This window comes from Mustelus asterias, chromosome 10, assembly GCF_964213995.1.
Source record: "Mustelus asterias chromosome 10, sMusAst1.hap1.1, whole genome shotgun sequence".
Lineage (NCBI taxonomy): Eukaryota > Metazoa > Chordata > Chondrichthyes > Carcharhiniformes > Triakidae > Mustelus > Mustelus asterias.
Genome location: NC_135810.1, coordinates 85,616,195 through 85,634,955, shown reverse-complemented (window position 1 = coordinate 85,634,955; position 18,761 = coordinate 85,616,195). Strand labels below are relative to the sequence as shown.

The 18,761-nt window shown below is 40.8% G+C and overlaps 1 protein-coding gene across 3 annotated transcripts in view; it reads left to right on the top strand.

Moving 5' to 3' along the window:
- Positions 1 to 18,761, top strand: part of xpo4 (exportin 4) — an 80,523-nt gene that overhangs the window by 41,532 nt on the left and 20,230 nt on the right. For all 3 annotated transcript variants that reach the window (XM_078222115.1, XM_078222113.1, XM_078222112.1), the window contains exons 10-11: positions 11,819 to 11,961; positions 15,419 to 15,564. In XM_078222115.1, coding sequence (XP_078078241.1) covers positions 11,819 to 11,961; positions 15,419 to 15,564 — 289 coding nt within the window. The remainder of the gene's footprint in view (positions 1 to 11,818; positions 11,962 to 15,418; positions 15,565 to 18,761) is intronic.

The window sequence follows — 18,761 nt, the reverse complement described above, 5'->3', positions numbered from 1 at the left end:
CTCACCTTTCCTCTTATGGTGTAAAAGATGGAAATGATTATATATTTTTTCGAATAGCATAAATATTTTAGCTGTAGTGAAGTAGCAAATCTTTTATTCTTTCCCTCTGGCCATTCTTGTTTTAGAGGGCTCCAATGTCACCTCAATTCTATTGACACTTTGAAATAATCTTGCAATTCATTTAGAGATATTCTGCTTTAAACAATGTGGAGCTGCTTTGGATCAGATCATCCAATGTTATACTTGATTGGAAAATTTCCCTTTGATATTGCACCTTTATTGTTTTCGGCCTATTCTTTTCCCATGTCTCAAAGGTATTGGCTCCATGGGTGCAGTTGCATGGAGACTAGGTGTCTTCCAGAGGAATCATTGTTCATATCTGAGCTTTAACAAGTGACTTTTCAGGCTTTTTGACATTTTGTGGGTATCACAGCCGAACGTGGACTTGTCCTTATGTGACCTGTGGCATGCAGTTCCCAGCAAGGTCAATGGACAACAACAGGGATAATTTTTATTTCCTTAATCCTTGAAGGTTTAAGCCAAATATACCACTGCAATTGCTATCCCACCCAAGATTGGGTAACAACACGCATTGGGAAATATGTGGAGAATCTTGTTCAGTTACGTGCTAACTTTATCAACTGAGCCATATGGGAGTTTTTAGCTGGAAAAACCAACTGTGCAATACTTGATAGCCTAATGTGTGCGGCAGGAGACTGCATGGGTCAGCTTAAAATCAAATTTCATACTTAATTATGACTCCAGCTTCTATTGTTCTGCATAATATGTTTCTGATGATAGATGTGGTGTTGAAATAGACTTGGAGAGCCAAAGTAGTTTGTTAAATATCTTTTATCAATAGATGTTTCTTTCACACAGTAAATTAATGTAAACTAGACTTCAGTTGTGAGCTTTCTATTTGTTCTTGGGATGTGGGCATCCCTGGCAAGGCCATCATTTATTGCCCATCCCCATTTGCCCTTAAGAAGATAGTGTTGAGCTGCTGCTTGGACTGCTGCTGTCCATGTGGTGCAGGTACATCCACAATCGGCACTTAACTTGTAGGTATTGATGTTCCCATATGCCTACTGCCTTTGTCCATTTAGGTGGTAGAGATTGCAATTTTGCAAGCTGCTGTCAAAGGAGTCTTGGTGATTTGCTGCAGAACATCTGTAGATGTTATCTTTGTCCTTGACCCATATCTTTAGATCCATCGCCCCTACATCATTGAAATCTCATGGTAATGGTAGACTCAGGACTGGATCGAGGGTGTCCTTCTGTATTTTATGCAATAAAGGGAAAGACTCTTAGTACTGTAGAGGATCAGAAGGAACTTGGGGTCCGGGTCCATAGGACTCTAAAATCGGCCCCGCAGGTGGAGGAGGTGGTTAAGAAGGCATATGGTGTGCTGGCCTTTATCAATCAAGGGATTGAGTTTAGGAGTCCGGGGATAATGATGCAGCTATATGAGACCCTTGTCAGACCCCACTTGGAGTACTGTGCTCAGTTCTGGTCGCCTCATTACAGGAAGGATGTGGAAAAGATTGAAAGGGTGCAGAGGAGATTTACAAGGATGTTGCCTGGATTGAGTGGCGTGCCTTATGAGGATAGGCTGAGGGAGCTCGGTCTTTCTCCTTGGAGAGACATAGGATGAGAGGAGACCTGATAGAGGTATATAAGATGTTGAGAGGCATAGATCGGGTGGACTCTCAGAGGCTTTTTCCCAGGGTGGAAATGGCTGCTACAAGAGGACACAGGTTTAAGGTGCTGGGGGGTAGGTACAGGGAAAATGTTGGGGGAAGTTTTTCACACAGAGGGTGGTGGGCGAGTGGAATCGGCTGCCGTCAGTGGTGGTGGAGGCAAACTCAATAGGGTCTTTTAAGAGACTCCTGGATGAGTACATGGGACTTAATAGGATGGAGGGTTATAGGTCGGCCTAAAAGGTAGGGATATGTTCAGCACAACTTGTGGGGCCGAAGGGCCTGTTTTGTGCTGTAGTGTTTCTATGTTCCTGGTCTGTGGTAGCCCCAAGATGTTAATAGTGCAAGAAAGAGCGATGGTAATGTAATTAAATGTCATGGAGAGATGATTAGATTGTTGTTGGAGATGGTTACTAATTGACCCTTGCATGGCACGAATGTCACTTGTCACTTACCAGCCCAAGCCTGAATGTTGGCAAGTCTTGCTACATACAGGGTCAGCATCAGTATCTGAGGAGGACCAAATGGCATAGAAACTCTGCAATCGTCAACGAACATTTCAATTTTGGACCTAATGTTGGAGGAATGGTAATTTGTTGAAGCATCTGATAACGCTAGGATGCTATCTAGGAAGTCCTGTAGTGCTGCGATGATTAATCTTCAACAACCACAACCATCTTTCTTTGTCCTAGGTATCACCCAAACAGTAGAGCTTTCTTCAAATTCCCATTGGATTCAATTTTGTTAGGGTTTTTTGGTGCCACGTTGTCAAATTCTGCCTTCATGACGAGGCCAATTGCTCTGACCTTACCTTTGGAATTTGATTATTTTGTGCACGGGAGCATGATGGCACATTGGTTAGCATGAATGCCTCACAGCGCCAGGGACCCGGGTTCAATTCCAGCCTTGGGTGACTGTGTGGAGTTTGCATTTTCTCCCCGTGTTTGCATGGATTTCCTCCGGGTGCTCCAATTTCCTCCCACAGTCCAAAGATGTGCAGGTTAGGTGGATTGGCCATGCTAAATGCATGGGGATGCAGGGATAAGGCTGAGGAATGTGGTGTTGGCACCTCATTTTTAGGCATCATGGTGCTGCCATTGGCACTCCTTATTGTGCCAAGAATTGATCCCCTGTGTTTATGGCTATGGTAGAGAGAGGGACTATGGGCTATGACATATCAGATTGTGATTGAATATAATTCTGCTGCTGATGACATACAATGCCTTGTAGTTTGAGCTGTGAACTCTGAATTTCGTCATTTAACACGGTGCCAATGCCATATGGCATAATGGACGGTGTCCACAGTGTGAGGATGGAATTTTGTCTCCACAAGGACTGTGTAGTGGTCTCTCCTACCAGTGCATCTGTCTCAGGTAGATTTGGGAGGATGAGATCAAGTACAGTTTTCCCTGTTATTGATTCCTACTATCTGCCACAGCCCCAGTCTGGCAGATATTTCCTCTGGGAGTCAGCAAGCTTGGTCAGTCAGTGGTGTTGCTGCTGATCAATTCTTGGTTCTGGGCATTGAAGTTCAGAGTACCCAGAGTACATTCTGTGTCCTTGCTACCCTCTATTTCTTCCAAGTGGTGTATTGATTCATCAGCTAAGGGAGGGCTGTAGGTGGTAATCAGCAGTTTTCTTGATGTCAGGCTGCTGTTTGGTTTGTTTGTGGAAAGACTCTCTTAATTTTGGTGCAAGTCCCCAGTTGTTTACAAGGAGGGCTTTGCAGGATTGACTGGGCAGCGAGTGCCTTCATTGTTCCTGGAGCCTGGGTTGATGTCAGATGATGCGCCTGTTTTATTCTTTGAATTTTCTGTAATGGTTTGTTACAACTGGGCCATGTAAGTTGAGAGTCAGCCTGGAGTCACATGTAGCTCAGACCAGGTGAGGACTGTGGATATCCTCCCTTGAAGGACATTAGTGAACCAGATCAGTTTTTGTGGCAATCTAATAGTTTCATGATCATTATAGCATTTTATTCCAGATTTATTCATTTAATTGAATTCACATTCCTCCAGTTGTCCTGGCAGAATTTGAACTACTTGTCTCTGAAGCCTTAGTCCAGAGTTACTAGCCTAGTAACATTACCACCATGCTACTGTCCCCTTCCGGTCGTCAAACACTGGAATACTTTCACTAAAAAGTCATAAAACTTAACTGCTTAAATAACTTCCAGTTAATACGTTGCGGTGGGTTTATTTTGACATTGTTATCTGTCAATATTTAGTTTGAGTCTGATCAGCTAGATGTGGAGATGCCAGTGTTGGACTGGGGCGGATAAGATGAGAGGTCACACAGCATCAAGTTATAGTCCAACAAGTTTATTTGAATTCACAAGCTTTTGGAGCACTGCTCCTTCGTTTCCTGTTCACCTGAAGAAGGAGCAGTGGTCTGAAAGCTTGTGGTTTTAAACAAATCTGTTGAACTATAAACTGGTGTCATATAGAGTCATAGAGGTTTACAGCATGGAAACAGGCCTTTTGGCCCAATTTGTCCATGCTGCCCTTTTTTTTAAACCCCTAAGCGAGTCCCAATTGCCCGCATTTGGCCCATATCCCTCTATACCCATCTTACCCATGTAACTGTATAAACCTTTTTAAAAGACAAAATTGTACCCGCCTCGACTACTACCTCTGGCAGCTTGTTCCAGATACTCACCACCCTCTACGTGGAAAAGATTGCCCGTCGGGACCTTTTGTATCTCTCCCCTCTCGCCTTAAACCTATGCCCTCTAGTTTTAGACTCCCCTACCTTTGGGAAAAGATATTGACTATCTAGCTGATCTATGCCCCTCATTATTTTATAAACCTCTATAAGATTACCCCTCAGCCTTCTACGCTCCAGAGAAAAAAGTCCCAGTCTATCCAGCCTCTCCTTATAATTCAAAGCATCAAGTCCTGGTAGCATCCTAGTAAGTCACTTCTGCACTCTTTCTAGTTTAATAATATCCTTTCTATAATAGGGTGACCAGAACTGTACACAGTATTCCAAATGTGGCCTTACCAGTGTCTTGTACAACTTCAACAAGACGTCCCAACTCCTGTATTCAATGTTCTGACCAATGAAACCAAGCATGTCGAATGCCGCCTTCAGCACTCTGTCCACCTGTGATTCCACTTTCAAGGAACTATGAACCTGTACCCCTAGCTCTCTGTTCTGTAACTTTCCTCAACGTCCTACCATTAACTGATTAAGTCCTGCCCTGGTTCAGTCTACCAAAATGCATCACCTCGCATTTATCGAAATTAAACTCCATCTGCCATTCGTCAGCCCACTGGCCCAATTGATCAAGATCCCTTTGCAATCTGAGATAACTTTCTTCACTGTCCACTATGCCACCAATTTTGGTGTCATCTGCAAACTTACTAACCATGCCTCCTATATTCTTATCCAAATCACGAATATAAATGACAAATAACAGTGGACCCAGCACCGATCCCTGAGGCACACCGCTGGTCACAGGTCTCCAGTTTGAAAAACAACCCTCTACAACCACCCTCTGGCTTCTATCATCAAGCCAATTTTGTATCCATTTAGCTACCTCACCTGGATCCCGTGAGATTTAACCATATGCAACTACCAACCATGTGGTACCTTGTACACCCCCTATACTCTTCAAGGGCTTCACTTGATCCCAGCTGCCTATGCATGTCCTGTGCTGCCGCCGCCTTCTTGACCAGGGTCTCAATATCCCGAGTCATCCAGGGTTCCCTACTTCTACCAGCCTTGCCCTTCACTCTAAGAGTGATATGCTTACCCTGAACCCTGGTTAACACATTTTTGAAAGCCTCCCACTTACCAGACGTCCCTTTGCCTTCCTACAGACTCCTTCAATTAATTTTTGAAAGTTCCTGCCTGATACCATCAAAATTGGCCTTGCCCCAATTTAGAATTTTAACACTTGGGCCAGACCTATCATTCTCCATGGCTATCTTAAAACTAATAGAATTATGGTCACTGGTCCCAAAGTGATCCCTCACTAACACTTCTGTCACCTGCCCTCTCATCTTGATCAGCTGGGGCAGGGGTGTGCTTCAGCAGTTATTGAGAGCACTATTTTCATATGGTAACTTACTCAAAAAATTAATATAAATCCCAAAGTAAATAATATTCTCATACTTCTTTGGGATACTATCCTGTAAAGATGTAATGAACTTGGTCTGATAAAAGACTCCATCTAATCTGGCACAATGTAGGATAATTTTCTGCCCTTTCTATATGATATGGTGGTTTTCCTCACTTTAGTTCTATCTTTTGGTGTCACCTTGCCTCAGTGATATCACTTATCTTGTCAGAAAGTTGTTTGTTTATAAGAAGCAGGTTCGAAGAACACATATGTTGACAAGAAATGTTCCTTTGTAGATGAACTCTCAGATGTGAAACTGTTGTTTTAGAAGGATTTGTGTGTAAAGTCCCTTTAGGATGTTAGTGTTACCAGTTGTAAGTTGGAGCTTGAATTTGCTTCACGCTACAAGTATGGTCATTCATTGTTTTAAATCATGTTCTCTGCAGTTTTGTGTTCATTGTTGCCGGATTGGTTGGAGGAGTCCTTTCATTGCTCCTTCAGTGGTTTAAATGGGGTTTATTTATTTTTACTTTGGGATCTTTTGTGACCCTGCATGGTTAGGAGGAAGACTGGTGGTAGTCTTCATGTGTTTTGGCCAGTTTCTTTTCTTCGTAGTGAATTCAAGGTTTCATTTTCTGTTTTGGCTGGCAGCAGTTTAGCTTTAGAAGGGACATCAAGCTGAAAAGTGCCTGTCTGTCTGTCTCTGTCTCTGTCTCCCTGGTTTTGGAAGTTCTCCTGGTTCACTGAAAGCAAGACTTCTTGCCTCCCTGGAATAGAATAGCTGCTGTTGGTGGCTTGATCAGAGTGTCTCCCTGGTGTTCTGGGAAGCTGTTCTGATTTCATACTGTTCTGAGTGTATCCAGAGAGCTGCTAGAAGTTACAAGGCTAAGAAGTCAGGGTTTCAATTCTCCAACCAAAGGACTCAGTTCCAGTATCATGTGAGCATTAGTCTATGCTGTTTTAAACCTATGGAAAGTGTTTTTTTGTCTAAAGGAAGTTTTGTTTGATTGGAACATCTTAGATATATTTGTTGAGGGTTATACGTTATCATGGTTGTTTTGTTTTTGTTTGTAATTCATAAAAATTATTGCTAATTTTCTTTCCATACATGTTAACTATATTCTTAAACAAAATTTGTTTGCTAAAAGCTCCCTAGTGGGTCATTTGAATCAAACCCGAGGTGAAACATATCGGTTATCCTAACCAAATTCAAAGTGCAAAACTTATGACCCAGGCGGGCTAAATAAAACACTTTGGGGGTTCCAACAATTGTGAACATCGAAAGAGCTAATAAAGTTGTTTGAGTGCTTTGCATAGGGCAGTACTAAAAGAGTAACAGGTCATGAGGAAACATTTTGTGGCATGCATACTTGGGACAGTTATTTGATCTTGGAATCTTTAAGATAGCTCTACTTTGGCAGTTTTCCCGAGGTCTTCCATCTCTCCACATTTGGAGCCAGTTTCTCAGACCACTGCTATATTTGCCCATTCACTTTCTCCGACTATGCATTTTGCATGTTTTTCTGAGGAAACTAGCTCTGTATGGAAAGAGAGCAGCCGTTCTTTGCCCTTGCCCATCCAATATGATAAGGTAGCATTGAGTAATCTGTATGTAAAGATAAGGACCCTCAATTTTAAATATAGCAGGATTTGCCACTTCCCACTCTTTATAAGCTGTCTTAACCCTTGTTCTATTATACTTCTATGAGCAGTCCTCTGTTGCCTTGCGCAAACAATCTTTCATGTATAAGCCTGGATGAGTGTTGGTTGTTTATTCAGTTCTGCGGGCGCAACAGCGGAGTCCAGTCCTGTCCTAACAAGGTGACTTCACCTGGGCTGGAGTTCCTCTGATAATCATTTGGGATCTTGGTTTGTTCTTTATTTTCTCTTTTTAGCCTGGGGTGGTGCCCAGCTGAGGCTTGCTACCTCAGGACAGTCTGAGAATTGAAGATGGTACACTCCCAATGATTGCTTTCGCATTATACGAGACATTGCTGTTATTTACCCTGCAGGGAATCATCTAAGGCTATGTTTGATGTATTTAGAAGAATGCTTTCTTGTGGCATTGCACTTGTGTAACACTATCATTTATGTAATAATGTAACATGATATGTTTTCAGCTGGACATGTAATTTAAAAAAGAGGATTATTTTGAGGGGTTTAAAATCCCAGGCCAGCCTGATCAATCAGATTCCTCAATACAAGAATGTCTAGGCTGGGGGCATGTTATTTTGTGCACTTGTGTGTTCACCGAGATGGATTGCTTAGATTCCTGACATGTTTGTGAAACTGATCTTGCCAGTCTAGTCAGTCCTTTCTGCTGAAACTTTGAATTCATTCCTTTCGTTTTGTTGATATTAGTTAATATTTTCACATATATTGGAGTTCGTCCCTAAAACTAATCAGATTTTCAGTATTTAGATGGGCTATCTATAATATGGATTGTAATAAAGCAACAATCAGTACTGTTATGAACTACATTTGGAGACTTTTGGATGTTATTAAAAATATCTGCACACTTAGGCTGATGAAGTAACTCACAAGTGACTTAAGTCTCAAGAGGGTCAGTTTAATGGTAGCTGATATAAGGGTGTCTTAATACTCCCCATGATATCATATAAACTGCCTCTCACCTCTTTTCTAAGGTGCCTGGCTATATCATCATGAAGTCCACTGCTCATTTTATATTTAAACTATCTGACAACTGATTTCAGTATCTAACCCTGTGATCCATGAAGCATTTATATGAAACTGAAGATTGTTGGCTTGTGATCTTACCGTTAACACTTACTGTACAGTCAGCTGTAGTGTAATGAAAAGGTATGTGTGAATACAGTCTCCTTCTCAAAAAATCCTGAATATTCAGAACTCGGATTGTAATCTTTACTTTTAGATGATAAATGCATTTTCTGCTAAAATGTAAGCTTCCTTAGGAGCAGAAGTGTGGGTATATCGTGATAAATCGATAGGGAACCTGGGAAACTATCCACATTTGCACTTCAATGCTTTTGCTTTCTTAATTTGTAATATTTTTTAGTCAGTAAAGGTAGGTGAGACTGCAAATGTACTGCCTGTAGAACAGTATTAAAATGCATTTTAAAGTAATCTAGTTTGGATCTCTGGTTATTTCAGAGACGGTTGGATAAAGAAAATCATTTCAAAAAGCTAGCAACAATCCATGCAACATCCTTTCCTAAAAAGCAGACCTGTTTCCAGCATGCTGATGCTGCTGTTGATGTGCTAATGCTGATATGTAAACAGGTCACTAGGATATGCCATGACAAAGCCCAAAATTATTGCCTTGTTCAGTCTTTTGCATTTGAGAAAGGGAAAGCTCTGCATAAGCTCTGGCCTTCATTAAGTATTGTGCATTTAGAGCATAGCTGAGTGCAAATTGTGTGAAACTACAAGCAGTTTTCCTTGTCTTTGTATTTTTATCCAGGCTGAATTAGACCCCACAATGCACAAATCTTACAATTTATTTTCTGTATTAATCATTGACTGGATAGAAAGGCAAACATTGGTCAAAATGAGAAGTGCATTGGTAGCCTAATGATGTATGGTGCGGTTATACTGCTGTTTTTGTCACTGTGATCTACATACGTAAGAACACAAGAATTAGGACACATTGAGGTCATTCAACCCTGTGAGTCTGCTCCGCCATTTGATAAGATCGTGGCTATGTGACTGTGGCCTCTATTCCACTTTCCTGTCCATCCCCATACCCTTTTATTCCCTCGTCAATCAAGAATCTAACTCAGCCTTAAAATATTCTTGAAGGAATACTTTAATCCTTAAAGAATGGCAGGGAACCTTTTGTGTAAATGAGTTGCTATATGTGACTTATATGTAACTTTTTAAAAGCAGATGAAGTGCACACATGCAATGGGAGTTGGAGTCATGCTCGATGACAGCTGTGATCAATTTATAATGTGTGTGTTATACAGCAGCGTTGGTAGTGTTAGGTAAGAAGGGATTCAATCATTGAACACTGTGCTGATTCATTAGCTGCACCTAACATAGTCAATGGCTAGTATGTTTTTCAAGTTTAAAATCTTTTTAGATATAGTGACCACTGTATTAGATTGAAAACTTCTGTGTTGTAGTCTCTGTGCTTTGTTGTATACAGTCATTGGAAGAACTGGGTTCAAAGGGAATACCTTGTTTTTAAAGAAATGGAAATAAAAATACAAATTCATGCTGACTGCAGACCCCATGCAGTTCTTCTGTACAAGCATTCCCTGCTATTAATAGTAAAATAGATGTATGCGCGCACACATTATATTCATTAAAGTACATTTCCACTTCTGGCATATGGATCCGTAGAATGATGAGCTATGGACTTAAATAATCTTGTTCAGGCTGCACAATGATCAACTACTTTGATGCTTTTAATGTAACCCAGCTTCCCAAGGTGCTTCACAGGAACATTATAAAGCAAAATATTACCATGAGCCACAGCAGGAGATAGTAGTTCAAATGACCAAAAGCTTGGCCAAGTAACTAGGTTTTAAGGAGTGTCTTAAAGGAGGAAAGTGAAGTAGGGAGGGAGAGGTATAAGGGAGGGTATTTCAGAGCTTAGGGTTTTCAGGCAGCTGAAGACACAGCCACCAGTGGTAGAGCGATTTAAATTGGGGGTGCACAAGTGGCCAGAATTAGATAAGCCCAAATATTCTGGAGGGTTTCTGGGGCTGAAGGAGATTACAGAAATAGGAAGCAGTGAGGCCATGGAGGGATTTAAAACCAAAGATGAGAATTTTAAAATCAGGAATCAGTGGAGATCAGCAAGCATAGGAGTGTTTGTTAACAGGTTTTAATGCAAATTATGGCAAAGTAAATATTTGAATGACAGAGGGTAGAATGAGGGAGATCAGCCAGGAATGTATTGGAATTGTCAAGTTGAGGGGTAACAAAAGCATGAATGGAGGTTGTAGCAGCAGATGAGCTGAGACAGGACAAAATTGGGCAATGTTTTGGAGGTGGAAATGAACAATCTTATTGATGACATGAAAATGAGGTTGAAACTCATCTTGGAGTTAAATATGACATCAAGTTTGCAAACGCACTGTTTTACTTACTTTCGGACACTTGCCAGAGAGGGGAACGGAATTGGTACCTAGGGAATGGAGTTTTGAGTGGGGACTAAAAGCAATGGCTTCAGTCTTCCCAATATTTGGAGGAAACTTCTGTTCATTCAGTACTGGATGTCAGCTAAGCAGTCTGATAATTCAACAAAAGTGGAAGAAACCTGCTTTTGTGGCAGGATTTGAACCCGGTCTAGGTCTCTGGATTACTCATCCAGTGACATTACCATTATGCCACTGTTTCCCCAAAACAAACATTTAATGATTTAATAAAAAAAAACAACAAATGCTAGAATTCAAAAATATTCAGCAGGCCTATTTTTATTTCAATTTCAGAACATTTTTTTTTTATAATCCTCTGCATGATATCCTTGTGCTGTCTGAACATATACTTTGCTCAATTGCTGAAGGTAATCTTCACTCTTCATTTATTCAGTTGAGGTTATTACTTATTATGTTGAGCTGGATGTTGCCATCAAGTGACAGCATGTACATGAGAAAGAGATGGGATTTCAAACGCAGATGAGAACCATCAGGAGGGGCAGTTGGGTGGTCAGCAGCTTAGCAAGACTGGGATTGAGGGAGCAGCGGGAGGTACTCATGGACAAGATGAACTTGGGGAGGAAAAAAACTAGAGCAAGATGTGAGTTCAGGGTTAGGACATGCAGGAACATTAAACAAAGTTTAACCAGGTGAAGTACTGAATAAGAAAACAGAGCAATGTGAAAATAAATCATCCAGCCAACTATGTAAAACTTAACATTAGTAACAGATTGGGAATAAGTTACATGCGTGTTGTTCAGTTCAGGGGATCATAAGAATAACAAGGCAAAAATAACTGGTACAGAGTTGAAGAATGTCAGTTGATATTTAATATTTTGATTATACAGTATTACCAAATAACTTTATTTTGGTGAAGATTTTAATAACTTTATATTCAAATATCTAACTTTTTTGTCCTTATTCAGACCACCAATGGTGTAACAACACGTGACGAGGAAGAAATCAGTGAAGTACAAGAAGATGACCGAGAGATGTTCTCAGACCAGTTGGCAAGTATAGGCATGCTAGGAAGAATAGCAGCAGACCACTGCATACCTCTGCTTATAAGGTAGGTTGAGAATTTCCTATCACAAGAATTTGGCACACTATTTATTTAAAATAAATTATTATTACGATCTTAAATTCAAATGGCTCTCTGTAGAATGCTCTTTTGTTTGGAAAATGTTCAGATAGGAGTTTTAAATGATTGCTGCTAATAACTTGAATCAGCAAAAGCATATTGAGCGTGTGTTCTGGGAAGTCGTTCTGCTTCCATTTAGTCTTTCCTGGGCCAGTCAGATTGAAAAAACATTTTTGTTTTGCTTTTTTATGTCATGTCTGTTCCTGAAGACATTGCGTGGGGTATTGTAACATTGGTAGTCTTTCTCCAATATCATGCCCAAGTGACAATTATTAAAATGTCAGTCTTATTACCGAGTGCTGGTGGGCTATCCATTCTAGGGAAGAGTCATAGAATAGCACAATTTCAACCTAACCTGACATCGACACACCACATTTCATGGTCTACAGATAACAGTTAGGAGTGAAAACCTAGGCCTGTTTTCCCATCTTTAACCAAGTTGTAACAACTTAAATTTTATAAAGCATCTTTACCATAGCAAAAAGTCCAAAGACATCTCATCATTTTAAGGTACCTTACCTACTACCCTAACTTAGACCATCTAACTCAATAGTTTGAGGATTGAATCTGGAACATTTGGAACAGTAGACAATAGATGTCTCTGGGGAGAGGGCATGGCAGTGGGATTATTTTGGATTACTCTGGAAAAGAGCAGGTATACACACAGTGAGCCACGTGACAGTCCATTGTGTTAGAGACTTATGGTTCTTTCAAATTAGTGACTGCAGTGCCATGAATTCCTATGAAGAAATATTGGGCCAGAATTTCTCAGGTGTGCCAATCACAGTTGGATCACCACTTCACTCCTTTTTTATTCATTCAGGTTGGAAGTGAAGCCAAGCCTCCTTTTTGGAGCACTAGCTGCCAATGAAGCAAGGAACAGAAGTTCTGGGCCATTAGAAATAATCTTTTGTGAAATGCAACTAGACAGATGTCTGATTTGTCAGCTTTCCATTGTCCCTTTGATGTGTACATATAGAAGAATCAGCTACTACGATGGGATTGGGACAGTCAACTGGCACAGAAACATTAGGATGTAGTCAGAATGTAATTCGACCCCATCAAATAGGAATGGTTTTATAGTGCAGACAACTCTAAATAGCACACACACTTCCTATAATGTGTTGGACCTGATGACCTTCAGCAATTGAGCAAAGTGTATGTTCAGATAGCACAAGGACATCATGTAGAGGATTATCAAAAAAGATTGTTCTGAAATTGAAATAAAATAGACCTACTGAATATTTTTTAATGCTAGTATTTGTTGTTTTTTCTTCTTAAGTCATTAAATGTCTATTTTGGGGAAACAGTGGCATAATGGTAATGTCACTGGATGAGTAATCCAGAGACCTAGACCGGGTTCAACTCCTGCCACAATAGCTGGTGGAATTTAAATTATAAAATCTGGAATTTAAAAACTAGTCTCAGTAATAGCGACATTAAAACTGATGCTGATAGTTTAAAAATCCATCTGTTTCTTGAGGGAGGAAATCTGCTGTCTTTACTTTACTTGACTCCAGACCCACAGTAATGTGGTTGACTGTTAACAGACCTCAAATGTTTTTGGAGGATTTTTGAGCTGACTACCAACTATAAGGTCCACTCCACCGAATTCTCCCTCGCAAAGGCAAATCTTCCAGAGTCTTTTGAGTGCCATGGGAAGCATCTCATCAGTCAGAGACTCTCCTGGCTCTTGCATTCCACCTGCAAGTTTTCAGAGAACTTGCAACTGCTTTCTCTCTGACCATGCCAGCTTCAATCTTTATCTCTGAGAGACCTTCCTCCCTCTCTCTCCAAAAACTCAAGAGCTCGAAGATCTGCCCACAGTTAGCCCAACTACATCTGCCTTTGTTTTCAGGTATGAGTATTTTGCACCTTGCTCCAGTAGCCAGCAGTTCAAAAAGGACACAATGTTCAACTGTGTTCTGAATGGTGAGTGAAGGCTAGTATGTTGCATCATATTGTGCAAATCATCATTCTCAACATCATTCTGATGAAGTGAAAGAGTAAAGGTGTTGCTTGAAACTGATGGATAAAAGCCTAGAAGCTGTAAGAAGAGCCTGTCTGACAAAAGCAGCATGAGCTGGACAACATTTAGGCATGGGCTGCAAAGTGGTAAGAAACATTCATGGCACACAAGTGCCAGGCAATAACCATCTCCAACAAGAGAGAATCCAACCACTTCCCCTTGACATTCAATGGCATTACCATTGTTGAAGCCCCCAATTATCAACATCCTGTGGGGGGGGGGGTTACCATTAACCAGAAACTGAACTAGACAAGTCATATAAATACAGATGGCTATGAGAGAGTAGGTCGAAGGCTGGGAATTCTGCAGTTAGTAACTAACCTCCTGACTCCCCAAAGCATTCCACCATTTACAAGACACAAGTAAGGATTGGAATACTCTCCACTTGCCGGAAGAGGGTAGCTCCAACAACATTTGAGAAGCTTGACACCATCCAGGATGAAGCAGCCCACTTGATTAGCATTCCATCCACCATCTTCAATATCCATTCCCTCTACCACCAACGGCACTGTGAGTGTACCTACAACACATTGACTAGGGTGGTTCAAGAAGGCAGCTCACCACCACCTTCTCAAGGATAATTAGGGATGGACAATAAAGATGCTGGTCTTGCCAGCGACATGCATGTCCTGTGGAAGTGTAGGGAAAAAAAAACAGAATTCCAAACTTTGAAAAGGAAAGTCTGCAGTACTTAGCATTGAATGGTGCCATATGCTAAATAAATATTTTTGTGAAATACATGCACCTATATTGAGTAAGGCCTTTTATATTAAAATTTGACTGAACAAGATTAAAATGATTTTTCCATACCTGCGACTAACATTTTCTATTGGACAGTAATGACCTATGTAAAGATTAAATGATCTGGAACTGAGGGAATTATAGATTTATATATTTGATTAAGTTGTAAATAAGATTATTCAATAACTGCTTTAAACTTTGTGAAACCTAGAGCATATTTTAACAAGGGTTATGAAGGAATAAGTGATGAATATTTTCTGATTTCATTAGTGAATACGTAATGTCATAAATCTTTGTCCCTTTTTTTATCTCCCACACATTTTTCTTGGAAACCTCTTACAGTATTTCTATCAATATTCCTTTATATTCACCTCTGTCAAACCATAGCAATAGCACGCAGGGCGATTTGTCTGGCTTACAAATGGGCCATTGAGATAACCAGTCATGCTTCCTACACATCTGTGTACAGTGTGTTGCAGCCAGCTTCTAGAACAAATATCGATCTCAATTTTTTAATGACCGTTTAGAGATCCCTTATGTAAACGTTTAGGGATTAAATGCCAATGATTTGATTCTGTAATTTGATAAATGTGATTTTTCTTTTGTCTGATGCAGCTTATTGGAAGATAGAGTAACAAGACTTCATGGTCAGCTACAAAGGCAACAACAACAGTTTCTTTCATCACCAGGGCCAGCAACATTGGATAATAAAGTACTGGATGATTTGTATGAGGATATTCATTGGCTACTTTTGGTCACAGGTAGGTTCACTACTCAGTATATTGTGATGAACCTTGTGCTTTGGGAAAAACCTGTATTTTCTTTCAGTGAAGGTCCTTTTAAAACCAAAGTGTAACCTAAGATAATTCTGGCATTGAGGTCATTAGATTTTGAAGATAAACTCTGGCTAAGTTTGTTATGGGATGGAAGCTTTAAAAAAAAAAAGCTATTTGAGATATTTAATTACAGCTTGGGGTTCTGCAGTTGGGAGTAGAACAAAGTTACAGAAAAATAACAGACACAGATCCCGGTGAAGAAGCAGGAAGAAGTTTCTGAGAATAGGACAGGAACTATGACACAGTGGGACTAAGTGAGCTGAGGTGGGAAGTTGTGCCAGCCACTGAAAGAGACCAAAATGGTGGATTCTGAGAGTTGAGCAGTGAGGGTAGGAAAGACGGGCCTTTTGGGGGTCTATGGAAAATGGATGTGGTGAGTCTGCTGTCTGAAGGGACTTGTGGCCTACCTCCCATATCAGTCAAGGAACTGAATCTCCATCTGGGAAATACTGAGGGCTCATCAGTAGAGTCATAGAGTAATAGAGGTTTACAGCATGGAAACAGGCCCTTCAGCCTAACTTGTCCATGCTGCCCAGTTTTTACCACTAAGCTAGTCCCAATTGCTTGCATTTGGCCCATATCCTACTATACCCATCTTACCCAGTAACTGTCTAAATGCTTTTTAAAAGACAAAATTGTACCCGCCTCTACTGCTGCCTTTGGTAGCTCGTGCCAGACACTTAACACCCTCTGAGTGAAAAAAAACTGCCCCTCTGGACCCTTTTGTATTTCTCCCCTCTTACCTTAAACCTATGCCCTCTAGTTTTAGACTCCCCTACCATTGGGAAAAGATGTTGACTATCTATCTGATCTATGCCTCTCATTATTTTATAGGCCTCTATAAGATCACCCCTAAGCCTCCTACACTGCAAGGAAAAAAGTCCCAGTCTATCTATCCTCTCCTAATAACTCAAGCCATCATGTCCTGGTAACATCCTAGTAAATCTTTTCTGCATTCTTTCTAGTTTAATAATATCCTTTCTATAATAGGGTGACCAGAACTGGACACTGTATTCCAAGTGTGGCCTTAACAATGTCTTGTACAACTTCATCTGACCAGTGAAACCAAGCATGCCGAATGCCATCTTCACCACCCTGTCCACCTGTGACTCCACTTTCAAGGAGCTATGAACCTGTACTCCTAGGTCTTTGTTCTATAACTCCCCCAATGCCCTACCATTAACTGAGTAGGTTCTGCCACGATTCGATCTACCAAAATGCACTGCCTCACATTTATCTAAATCAAACTGGCCCAATTGATCAAGATCCCGTTGCAATCCTAGATAACCTTCTTCACAGTCCACTATGTCAACAATCTTGGTGTCATCTGCAAACTTGCTAACCATGCCTCCTGAATTCTCATTCAAATCATTAATATAAATAACAAATAACAGTGTACCAGTCCCTGAGGTAAACCGCTGGTCACAGGCCTCCAGTTTGAAAAACGATCCTCTACAAACACCTTCTGTCTTCAAAGTAAGAAGTCTCACAACACCAGGTTAAGGTCCAACAGGTTTATTTGGTAGCACAAGCCACGAGCCTTCGGAGCGCTGCTCCTTCATCAGGTGAGTGGGATTTCAGTTCACAAACAGGGCATATAAAGACACAAACTCAATTTACAAAATAATGGTTGGAATGCGAGTCTTTACAGATAATCAAGTCTTAAAGGTTCAGACAATGTGAGTGAAGAGAGGATTAAGCACAGGTTAAAGAGATGTGTATTGTCTCCAGCCAGGACAGTTAGTGAGATTTTGCAAGCCAGGCAAATCGTGGGGGTTATAGATAGTGTGACATGAATCCAAGATCCCGGTTGAGGGTGTCCTCGTGTGCGGAACTTGGCTATCAGTCTCTGCTCAGCGACTCTGCGTTGTCACGACACACGACAACACAGAGTCGCTGAGCAGAGACTGAAAGCCAAGTTCCGCACACATGAGGACAGCCTCAACCGAGATCTTGGGTTCATGTCACACTATCTGTACCCTCACGACTTGCCTGGGCTTGCAAAATCTCACTAACTGTCCTGGCTGGAGACAATACACATCTCTTTAACCTGTGCTTAATCCTCTCTCCACTCACATTGTCTGTACCTTTAAGACTTGATTACTTGTAAAGACTCGCATTCCAACCATTATTTTGTAAATTGAGTTTGTGTCTTTATATGTCCTGTTTGTGAACTGAAATCCCACTCACCTGATGAAGGAGCAGCGCTCCGAAAGCTAGTGGCTTGTGCTACCAAATAAACCTGTTGGACTTTAACCTGCTGTTGTGAGACTACTTACTGTGTTTACCCCAGTCCAACGCCAGCATCTCCAAATTCTGTCTTCAAGCCAATTTTGTATCCAATTGACTCCTCGCCTTGGATCCCATGAGGTTTAACCTTGTGCAATAACCTACCATGCTGTATCTTTCAAAGGCATCTTGTAAAGTCCATGTAGACAACATCGACTGCACTGTCCTCATCTACCTTCTTGGTTACCCCTTCAAAAAACTCAAATCAAATTCGTGAGACATGATTTTCCAATCACAAACCCATTCTGACTGTCCCTAGTCAGTCCTTGCCTCTCTTGATGCCTGTGGATTCTGTCCCACAGAAAACATTCCAACAACTTATCCACTACAGACGTTAGGCTCACCGGTCTGTAGTTCTCTGGCTTTTCCCTGCTGCCCTCCTTCAACAAAGGCACAACATTTGTGACCCTCCAATCTTCAGGCACCTCACCTGTGGCTGTCGATGATAATTGAGATTAATGATGAGAGTTGGGAGTGCTTGTTGTTTCCTACAATGCACCATTGTATCAACTATTTAGAGCAAAAATTTTCCTTTTTTTTGAAGTATAATGTTTGAATTATGTTGCTTATATTTTGCTTGTTCAAGTAAGTTTTTAGAAATGAAACCTTGTCAACAGGTTTTCTTTCCATTGGGGTCATGGGAATTGCATTAAAAAAAGTTTCTGAGGGGATAGTAATATTATCTTTATTGAAAAGAAAGCTATGTAAAGTAAACAAAGTGACTTGGCAGCTATTTAAAACGGCTGTAACTACATTTGCTAATCACTAAACAGGCTTCAACCCTTGGTCTGTTCAACACTCTCCTTAAAATTATAATTTCAGACTTGTACTAA